Below are 10,965 nucleotides of genomic sequence, written 5' to 3'. Positions count from 1 at the left end.
CCATAGTGGTCCAAACAAGAAAGAATTAGGTTAAAGAGTTAAATATAAAGCGGCCATGTAGAACTTAAATAATGGCCCCGGTAATGGTAAATACAATGGTATTATTTAGTTTCTGATAGCATGCAACATCTTATCCTTAGGCTGCCGTACAAAAGATAACACCACCTGGAATCAGACTGATGGCTCAGTATTCTGCTTTACTCACACAAACAGCACCACCTCTGACACTCAGCACCTCGTCTAATGGGCAGGATCAGTGGAGAAATTATTGTGTCACAGGGTGTGTTTCACATCAAATGCCTAATCCAGCAGTTTCCCAACGTGTCAGACTAAAGGATCCAGTTGCTTTTGTCAGACAGGGTCTCTACACTGTTGCAGGGCGTGGCTGATAAACACACAGTGGGAAACAAGCAGCAACTATTTTGAACAGAGCCTAATGAGATGTCTCAAATCCAGTAATAGACCTCTAGAGACCTGCACCTTTACGGGTCAGGAAGTAGAATATGACCATAATAGCGCTACAATAACCACATATGCACTACATCATAAAGGACTAGGTAAAAAGTGCTGATAGGTGACAGCTGATAAGGGTTTCTTTTCTACTTGGTGTTTGTTATCTTTTTCTACTCCACCAGCTCTAACCAACGTGGATTAAGTTGCATGAACACCTTCTCTGACCTGCTCCTCCAGTGACCAGCTCACTCCCATGGGACCAGTTCAGGCTCCTTTTTGACCCTAATGGTTTTTTGATATGTATTCTATCCCTCGACCTTAATTATTTAGCCAAGGCACCACGCCTGATCTTCCAGTTCGCAATCGATGGCCGACTACGAGTGAGGGGAATATACCGTCGGCTCCAGATGAAGCTAAACTCTTACAGAGTAAAAAACGAAAGAGTCAAAGAGCCCGTAAAGTAGAATAAGAGAGAGAGAGAAATAAGAGGGTGTGATAGAGTACACAATTAAGATGAGCAAAGCTTTAGCAAAACAATATGTTTATTGTCATGCCAAGTCAGTTCAATAGCACTGTGAGTTAAAAGAGGAGAAGCTTTAAAAAATAATTAAGCGTTACTGACAGATTTTCATGCAACCAATATTAGAATAGTTTAAGATTTTGGGGTTTGCTTTCTTGCCCAGAGTTAGACAAGCAGATTGATACCTCACACTCATATCTGGCCAGTAAATATGAAACTGTGCTCAGTAGTTAGATAGCTTAGCTTAGCATAAAGAATGGAAGCAGTGGGAAAACAGCTTGCCCAGCTGTGTCTAAAGGGGAAAGAAAGTGCCCACCAGCTTCGGAGCTCAAAATATCGTGTTTGATTAATCGTAGAAAATCCAAAGTATAAGAAAGACTTATCTATTCAATAGCGGATTCCTCTCTGTTTCCAGCCGGTATGCTAGGCTAAGCTATCCGTATTCCACAGCCTGGGTAAGAAAGCTAATAAGCACCATTCCCAAAAATGTCAAACTATTTCTTTAAGCCATTAGTACCTAGCAAGATGTATACTTGTGATATTATACCCGGAAGACTGAACTGTAATTGATGTAGGGCTGCATGACACAACTGTGGAAGAAGAGTCAAAAGTGAGGATCTGAACCGAGCCTCTAGTCTGCAGTGGTGCGTTCATGTGCAGGGGAATTCATACTTTCAGTAAAGTTTTCACAGGGATCTGGCATGCACAAGATCATGTACGTCTGCATGCAATCATAGTACATTGTCATGATGAGGTAAATGTGCTTTAATATAGTGGGATGCACATGCTGTACATATGAACATAGTGGTCACCAGGAATATAAAGCAATAATTCTACAATTTCATGGACATGTGTTATTAATCATGTATAGGGAGGGGGTTTCTTCAGAGTTGGGTGGGTAGTGTTTGAACAACAACTTTTGTATATTTCAAAGTTTCAAAGTTGTGAGTTTAAAAAAAACAAACTTTAGTGGCTTACAAACTTATTATTGGCAACGTTAATGCTATGTTTTGTGTATGTGTGTGTGTTGTGTGTTTTTTGTTGTGGATTGTCCCCTATGAGGTCGCCTCCTCTGTCTTCTTCTCCACTTCCTCCTCCACTGCTGCAGCCACCTTTTCTACAACCTCCTCCAACTTCACCGTTTCCACCGCCTCCCCCTCTTCTTTCACCACCACCTCCACGGCCGCTGCTGCCACCTCGACGGCTGGAGCCTCTGCTGCTTCTGTCGCCGCTGCCGCCACCGCCGCTGGCACCGCTGCCGCTGCCGCTGCCGCTGGCCCGACCACCACCGCTGGCTCCTCCTTTGCGACATCAGGCTGCGTCTCTCCCTCTTCTTTCACTGCTACCTTTACTTCTAGGTTTGCATCCGCTTTTGCTTCTACCTTCACTTCAGCAGCTGCGTCTGCCTTTGCCTCTTCATTTGCTACCGGCTTGGCCTCCTCCGTAGCCGCTGGGGTCGCCTCCGGCTTCTCCTCCTCTTTGTCGGGAGCGCTTTGGGCCACTTGTCCGGCAGCAGCGTTTTGGGCCGGTTCCTCTTTGGCGAGGGTTCGCTGCTCACTGAGCGAGACCGCCAGGTAGCCGACCAGCTTCATGTACTCCTCGAAGCCGACCTTGCCGTCTTGGTTTTCATCCAGACCCTGACCCATGTTGCTGACCGCCTCCTTGCTCCCTGCGTCCTGGGTAGTGAGCACAAACAACCATGAGACAACCAGGCATGATGATGGGTAATTCTAACTGGACACTCGATGGTGAAATCACAATACACCTTTAATAAATGTCTCTCTATCAGTATCAGTGGCTCTCTTTACATTATCATGCTGACTAGTGTCATTCTATCATATTGTTCCAATTCATCTACTGTATATTTCATCCCAATTTGGTCTCAATGCTCATGTTAAAAAGGTTCAGACTTGCCCCTTGTGATGAATACTGTGCGGCAGTTACATAATGTAAGTGCTGGTAAAGTTTCAGAATAGTTGAATGAAGATTTCCTAACCGACAGGATGTTGCTGAACTGGGACTTGACGAGGCCTTGGAATTCTTTCTTCCCTAGACTCTCCTTTCCTTTGCTCGACTTCATGAAGACCTTCACCATGGTCTTAATAGCATCCTCCATGACTCCTCTCTGTGGGGAAGACACTGATATGAGATATATAAACATAAAGGTAGATAGATAGATAGATAGATAGATAGATAGATAGATAGATAGATAGATAGATAGATAGATAGATAGATAGATAGATAGATAGATAGATAGATAGATAGATAGATAGATAGATAGATAGATAGATAGATAGATACATAGATACATAGATACATAGATACATAGATACATAGATACATAGATAGATAGATAGATAGATAGATAGATAGATAGATAGATAGATAGATAGATAGATACATAGATAGATAGATAGATAGATAGATAGATAGATAGATAGATAGATAGATAGATAGATAGATAGATAGATAGATAGATAGATAGATAGATAGATAAATAGGTAGACAGATAGATAGATAGATAGATAGATAGATAGATAGATAGATAGATAGATAGATAGATAGATAGATAGATAGATAGATAGATAGATAGATAGATAGATAGATAGATAGATAGATAGATAGATAGATACATAGATAGATAGATAGATAGATAGATAGATAGATAGATAGATAGATAGATAGATAGATAGATAGATAGATAGATAGATAGATAGATAGATAGATAGATAGATAGATAGATAGATAGATAGATACATAGATAGATAGATAGATAGATACATAGATAGATAGATAGATAGATAGATAGATAGATAGATAGATAGATAGATAGATAGATAGATAGATAGATAGATAGATAGATAGATAGATAGATAGATAGATAGATAGATAGATAGATAGATAGATAGATAGATAGATAGATAGATAGATAGATAGATAGATAGATAGATAGATAGATAGATACATAAATAGATACATAAATAGATACATAAATAGATACATAAATAGATACATAAATAGATAATTCATTTGACTTCTGTTGCATGTAGTGTAAACCACACAATGGAAATTTCAACTTGGTGTTAAATCCAGAGCAGCGACGACAGCGTGATGGTTAGATACATGGAGAGGGCGGTAGGTAGGGAAGTAGGTAGGAAGGTAGGTAGGTAGGAGGATAAATGATATGTAGGTAGGAAGATAGGAGGATAAAAGATAGGAAGGTAGGTAGGTAGGTAGGTAGGTAGGTAGGTAGGTAGGTAGGTAGGTAGGTAGGTAGGTAGGTAGGTAGGTAGGTAGGTAGGTAGGTAGGTAGGTAGGTAGGGAGGTAGGGAGGTAGGGAGGTAGGGAGGTAGGGAGGTAGGGTGGTAGGAGGATAAAGAATAGGGAGGTAGGTATTTAGGAGGATAAATGATATGTAGGTAGGTAAGTAGGTAGGTAGGTAGGAAGATGGGAGGATAAAGGTAGGAAGGCTGGTAGGTAGGAGGATAAAGAATAGGGAGGTAGGTATTTAGGAGGATAAATGATATGTAGGTAGGTAGGTAAATCATCATTTATAGTCATTTGACTGCTGTTGCTTGCCATATAAACCACATTCAGACTATGGACACATCTAGTGGAAAATGAAACAGAGGATATCCTCGTGTCCCCAGAGCGGCTATGACGATGGTGACGTGAGATACGTGAAGACGGAGAGAGGGAGTCAGACTGAGAGACAGGTTCCGTTGCACAATGGAAGCTCTGATCTTTGATAGGTCATCTGATCTAGTGAAGTAACCGAGGGTACTGGGCTTCAGATTACCTGAGGGATTACCTAGTCCCTGTCTGTTCCGCTCTCTCTCTCTCCGTCCTTCTTTCTCTCTCTCTCTCCCTCTCTTGCCAGCTGTACCTGCCTCTCTCTTTTAGTGGCACGATCTCATCCTTGTTTTCACTCTGTCGGCCCTTTCTTCTCCTCAAGCCTCAGAGCCTTCAGACTGTTTTGCACAAATACACAACCTAATGAATTAGACAGCCGGGGCCCGGTATGGAATACACATCCGCAGCTGTAAACACGCAGACATTTAAAGGTGAACTTAGACGATACCCGACTAAGATAAAGACACACAATCAGAAATTTGGGTTTCGACAGATGCATAGATAATCTACAGACGACAGAACATGCCAGGGGGTGACACAACTTTGCAGGAATTCCATTCATTGCTTTCCGTGGAGCTCACTTAGACAGGAATTTACAGGCTAACACCGAGCAGGGACACGATGCGTTAAAGCTGAGTGTACTCGTCTGTCAGCAGAGCACACAGCGGGCCACATAGACGACACAGCTTCCTGCTCGCATCAGCTAAACGCTCATTTGTAAACTGCAAATGTATATCTCCGCCGCTGGAGCGCATGTCACACTGGAGCAGTCCCCAGGAGCACACAGAGGCCGAGAGCATGTGCCTGCTAGTCTCATTATAACACGAGACACAGGGAGTGCGGATAGGTGTGGCGTATACATGGGGCCATTAACATCTACAGTTTCACTCGACCCCCTTTCTAGATGCGTGACATAACGATCTCTAACTGTCTGACCCCACGTTAACATCATACAAACCACAAGTTTGCAAATATGTAAAGTGAGCAATTCATGTGATTGTCCATGCAGCTGTTATTGAGGAACAATCATGTTTTGAGTATAAAAACTGATAAATTGGGCACATTTTATATAAAAATCCTGTCCCTGGATCATGTCCTTTGATAGATAATGCTATAGACAGAGTTTTAAGGAACTTAAGGGGACTTCTTCACCTCTTCCTGCCCCAGTGACACACCCTCTGCAGCAGTGGAAGCCAACACAGGGGCCTTACTGAAAAAACACACCCAGCAAAGACGTTTCTGTCCATTCTCACATCCATTATTTACTCTGTCAGCTGCCTCCAGGTGCTCGTTTGAAGCCAAGGCGTGTGTCCTAATATCGACTAAAGTGTTCAAGACATGCTTCCCACGTCAGAACTTTGTCTTGTCCCACTCAGGACACGAACTAATCACCGGTATTTGTCTTAAAGCCCCCCCACCCAAAAAAAAAACAAAACAACACCCTGCGCAAATAATTAAACATACAGGCCTACAACCAGAGGTTTCCCGTTTCCCTCCAGAGCCCGGAGAAGGCTGAGTGTTCCGTTTCCAAAAGGGGCGAATGTGATACGGTACGTGCGCAGAGTAATGACAATACTAGCGCCTCGTGTGTCATGAAATATTAACAGAGGAACAAGTCGGGTTTGTGGCTGCAGATTGCGGTGAGTGTCTGTCTCTCATCCAGCTGCAGTTTCAAAGCGACTGGACGCTGGCGGAGACGCGTGCGCCACCGCATCCACAAGGTGTGCCAGGACGCGTATAGATCAATATTGAAAGGGCAGTATTGAAAGAAAGCCAACACAAGCGACATTGCTGTGGTAATAAATGAAATGAATAAATCAATAAATTAATCCAGCAGGTCTGAGAGCCAAGCTGTCACTCTGGTGGGCCCCGTAATAAAAAGCAAGCTGTGCGCAAAATGGCTCATTTAGCGCAAAATGCGACTTTTACGCACGGCCCCAGGACGCCAAATGGAAAGACTTTCTGTCACCTCCAGTGCAGACACCCTTCAATTTTTGATAAGCTCCTCACATCTGATCGGTAACTTGACAACGGATCTACATCCAAAATATCAAATATCTCTCCGGGAGGCAGAGAGAGAGAGAGAGAGAGAGAGAGAGAGAGAGAGAGAGAGAGAGAGGGAGCATATGGTGATCAAACCCTGTGCGGATCAGTGCGTTAAAAGCACCAAATCCACCCAGAAACTATCCTCATTTACTTCTTTTTACCCAAAGTGCAACTTGAGCCAAAGCCACAGTGAAACCAAGCCACACCGAGTTCCATGGGACGGCTCCTTTGCAAAGCCGCCTCCACCGAAACGTGGCAAAACACCCCGAGAGCAAACCCAGCGGAGGAGAAACTTCCCTAAAAAAATTTTTTGGAAAATCCAGGAAAGACGCTATTCAACTCACCGTAAAACTCTTCTGCGGGACAGGAGCGGTGTAATAAAAAGCGCACAGTTGCGAGTTTCTTCTGCCTCTTCTCCGCCTTTCGAACGCTGCTTTGCGCGCACAGAACTTGCCAAACTAGTAGGACTACAGAATCTCTTCCGTGATTTGGCTTTTTCTTTTTTTTTTTTTCTTTCCTTAAAACTTTTCCCCACTGACAAGTCAAAGGGCGTGTACCTGGAAGAGCGAGTGAGTGAGAGAGAGGCAGAGCTGGGAATGTGGAGGAGCCTTTTTTTTGTGTTTATACGCTTCAGCCAAAACGTAGAGAAAAAGTGGGATCAGAAACGGAATTAACTCGATTTTTGTTTTGTTTTTTAAATTTCGATTTGTGTTTGACTCGTACGTCATCTGTGGTTTGTGCAGTTTCACGCCTGCTCGCCAGGCTTGTGGCTGTGGAGGAGACGGAGCGGATTACTTCATCTGCACAAACTCTCAGTCTCACGCAAAACTATTTCACTTATTAAAAGTAGCAAAACCAAACATTTCCAAACTGAAAATATCACACAGATTTACTCTCCTGTTTATGAAGGAGGTGCCTGTTCTTCTTTGTCATGACACATTTGTTTGGCACCAAAACAACAAAACCGCATTTTCAACCACAGGTGACAGCTGAAGTGTCACTTTGGAAATGAGAGAATAAAAGGACTCTTCACAGGAGACACTGTGTGGGTGTCAAAAGTGATTCAAGACCTCAAGCAACCTTGCCAGATTGTTAGCAGTGTTTTCAAGAACTTTGTGTTGTTTTTAGATTACCCGCACAGATACTAGAACACAGATTCTTTCTATGGATGGATGAGATATGAGGCCTTCCCTGTAGCCACAGACATTACAGTGGGTGCCACTGATATACACACAGCACCCAGGAGATGGGTGCCCTGCTCCTTTAGTTATCAGACTCTTATAATAATCCTGTTTATGGAGGAAGTGCCTCTTCTCTTATGTCACTAGTTGGGACACACATTGGAAATATCCCCCCTTTTTAAACAAAAACCTCTAAAAATGAACAAAACCATATTTTATCATCAGAATTCGTTTGTGGCCATGATCCGTTCCCAAAGGTCACTTTGGCAAAGTGAGAAAAGAAACTATTCTTCACTGGAGAGCCGGTGTGGGTGGTAAGAAAAGTGGTGCAAGAACTTAAGCAGCCTTGCCAGATTCTTAACAGTTCTTTGGAGAACTACGTATTGTTTTTAAGCCCGAGCCAGGATAACATCTCACTGAGTCTTTCTGTGGAAGTCTCCGTGCTGTGGGAGTGCTCCTGACCGAGAGGCCTCACCTAGAAGCCACAGGGCACATACACTCTGTGCCACAGATACACACACAGCGCCCAGTGGTGCCCTGCTCATTAAGTCCCTCACTATGCTGCTGCTGACTCATCTGCCCGTCACCACTCCTCCCACACTGGCACCTTACCGTGGAGACAAAGGTCACATTTTCTTATCTCGCCGAAAGATCCGCATTCTCACTTAGCAGCATTTTTTCCGTTGTCTTTTTGCGAAATTACAACAGGCCTATGGGCAATAAAACAGCTGGGGAGCATGCCAGCACACATAACTCTGTCTAGACATCAGCATTAATACAAAGTGACCCTAACTCCCTGAATTAACCAGCGAAACAAGCAAAAATGCAATTTTCACTTCAAGACACAAGATGTCTTCCAAAACACGACAGCATGCATTGGGTTCCCTCGTCTCCATTACAGCCAGGAGCCGTAGCATCACTGCTGCTGTAATGCATGGATGGGTAACTTTCTAGAGGCATTATGACCCTCTATGGAACAGGATATAGTCCGCATGCTTGCAGCAGTGACAGCAGTGACACGTATAGGGTTACAGGCCTCTAAATCAAGGCTGTAATTGACTGTGCGGCTGAACATCATGCAGTGTGGTGAATGACTGACAGGAGACGGAGTGTTGGTGGCCTGGGGTTCAAGACAATGAAGCCTTTAATTCATGGTTGACAAATGGTTGAGTAAAGAGTCACACACGAGATAAACGAGTTCAAATGCCTTTCTAGTTTACGGCAGGACAGCTTCGATTGGGTCGATCGGTTGTTGCACAATCCGATCTCTACTGGCCGAAGCCGCCCTGTTGGCTCGCCAGTTTTCCAAGCAGCTGCCAGAACTCGGAGAAGGTCAGCTCGCCGTCGTTGTTCTCGTCCAGCGAGCCCATGAGCTGCTCCACGGCCGCCGGGCTGCTGTAGTTCTGTGGGGGATCAGAGGGACTTGAATTAATGAGACAGTGAGCTGCAGCATCAGCTCCTCTGGAAGACTGTCCTGCCACCTAATGGTTGAGTGAAGCAACAAATACAACTGAGGAAGAAAAACCAAGAAACAAACACGTTTCCTCATGATGAAATCCTCATAATTATATTTAATCTGTTGTATTGTATTTTTTAATGCATATTCTGGATATATTGGCAGGCTGCAGTGGGAAATAGAAATCAAACCTACTATGTTATAATAACAATTATAAAAGATGAATATTTTGCAATGTTTTTCAAATGTGTGGATAAACAGTTCTCAACTTTCATGTAGATTCAAATGACACTTTGCACAAATTTGGAAATATAACTGGTGACAAATTAGATTTTCGGTAATTAATCATTTAAGCAGCTCTCAAGTAAATCTTTTATTAACATTAACATTTCAAACTGAAAAGCTTTTTCTGTCAGCCAGAGAAAGTGAACATTTGTAAGACATCATCTTTTACTTAAAGTGTCCCTCAAATGGTTACACATATCATCTAGTACTAAAAGCATCTACTCAGTTTGTGCAAAACATATAAGAAATGTGTGACTTAAGAAAACCTAAGTGAAAAGTGAAATAGAAACAGAGAAATGCTACATTGCGCAATAGCAAACATTTCATACGTCCCCTTAATGTTGCTGAATAAACCTGTTTCTTTTTGTCTGTCTGTGACCAGGAAGCAAAGACGACAATAAATCAGCAGGAAGATCGTCTGAGATCTCTCTGCGTCGTACCTTGGCGTAGTTCGGAAGCTGGGAGGTCAGCAGTTTCTCGAATTCATCTTTGCTCAGGGTGCTGGTGGATCCATCCTTCCCAGCGAAGGACTTGAACTGGGTGACCAGGGTGCAGATGGCAGCTTCCATGGTGGAATGTGCGAAGGCCTGAGATAAATGAAGGAGTGAAACAATCAGATCACAGAAGAAACAAGTCAAATATTGTCGTAATCCGACGGGTGAGATCTCACCTGTTGTGTTGAGATACGGTCTGGTGTGTTAGAGCAAATGCCAAGAACCTCGTCCACTCCACTCTGAGATCACCTCCCTGAATATATATGCTTCGTACTGATGCTCACATCAGCGGAAAAAAACACTCGACCTTCCCTCTTGTCCCTCATCCAGCCGCCCGCCCTTATCTGCCTGATTTCCACTGGCCTCGGGGGCACACATCACAGAACTGCCACTCCGACCTGCAAAGGACAAATTTGTACTGATGGTAGCACAAAAAAAACATTTGAGTGTGTTTACAGAGCAAAGGATTTGGTGATTTCATCCTTGTCAGGCCATTGCAATCAAGTGACAGAATCGTGTACGCCTCAGCAGGAATTAGTTTATACAAAACACGATAGGAGGAACACGCACTGTGACATATAGGCAACATCGTTCAGGAGGAAATGAGAGTGTAAGCGTTCAGGCCCTCTCTCAATTCTCCTCTCCGTATTGTCTGTTTGATATTTTGCAGTTGGAGATCGACGTGCACTTTAAACCGAGTTCAGTTTCCTCTTCAGCCAAGAACCTTGAGGTCATTGAGAGAAAATGCTCTCCCTCGAAGAAATAGAGGAGAGAATAAAGTACAGAAACATGCAGAGACGCCTGCATGATGACTTGTTTGAAGAAGTCCAAGAATGACAAGAATCCCCGCTCACGCTCTAAGAGAATGACTTGTTCTCTATCATTGCTCACATTCTC

At 43.5% G+C, this 10,965-nt stretch overlaps 2 protein-coding genes across 2 annotated transcripts; both read right to left on the bottom strand.

Annotated features, from left to right (window-relative positions):
- Nucleotides 1–1,913: 1,913 nt before the first annotated feature.
- On the bottom strand, nucleotides 1,914–7,198 carry s100u (S100 calcium binding protein U). The gene is made up of 3 exons (XM_061093002.1): nucleotides 6,997–7,198; nucleotides 2,970–3,098; nucleotides 1,914–2,649 (listed from the first exon to the last, which is right to left on the bottom strand). Exons 2-3 carry the CDS (start codon nucleotides 3,087–3,089, stop codon nucleotides 2,029–2,031), a joined length of 741 nt encoding a protein of 246 aa, XP_060948985.1. The 5' UTR covers nucleotides 3,090–3,098; nucleotides 6,997–7,198; the 3' UTR covers nucleotides 1,914–2,028.
- Nucleotides 7,199–8,945: 1,747 nt separating this feature from the next.
- On the bottom strand, nucleotides 8,946–10,360 carry s100a11 (S100 calcium binding protein A11). Its single transcript, XM_061093019.1, has 3 exons — nucleotides 10,245–10,360; nucleotides 10,015–10,161; nucleotides 8,946–9,236 (listed from the first exon to the last, which is right to left on the bottom strand). The coding sequence occupies exons 2-3, from the start codon at nucleotides 10,141–10,143 to the stop codon at nucleotides 9,102–9,104; spliced, it is 264 nt and encodes an 87-aa protein (XP_060949002.1). The 5' UTR covers nucleotides 10,144–10,161; nucleotides 10,245–10,360; the 3' UTR covers nucleotides 8,946–9,101.
- Between the last annotated feature and the right edge of the window lie 605 nt (nucleotides 10,361–10,965).

This window comes from Limanda limanda, chromosome 19 (assembly GCF_963576545.1).
Source record: "Limanda limanda chromosome 19, fLimLim1.1, whole genome shotgun sequence".
Classification (NCBI taxonomy): Eukaryota; Metazoa; Chordata; class Actinopteri; order Pleuronectiformes; family Pleuronectidae; genus Limanda; species Limanda limanda.
The sequence above is the reverse complement of the archived record's forward strand: the minus strand, read 5'-3'. Positions and strand labels throughout refer to the sequence as shown.

Coding starts and splice junctions, on each gene's coding strand:
- s100u (XM_061093002.1), bottom strand. CDS start 3,089: ATGGAGGATGCTATTAAGACCATGGTGAAGGTCTTCATGAAGTCGAGC. Junction 2,650..2,969: donor AGTTCAGCAACATCCTGTCG/GTTAGGAAATCT, acceptor CTCACTACCCAG/GACGCAGGGAGCAAGGAGGC.
- s100a11 (XM_061093019.1), bottom strand. CDS start 10,143: ATGGAAGCTGCCATCTGCACCCTGGTCACCCAGTTCAAGTCCTTCGCT. Junction 9,237..10,014: donor AGCTTCCGAACTACGCCAAG/GTACGACGCAGA, acceptor GATCCCCCACAG/AACTACAGCAGCCCGGCGGC.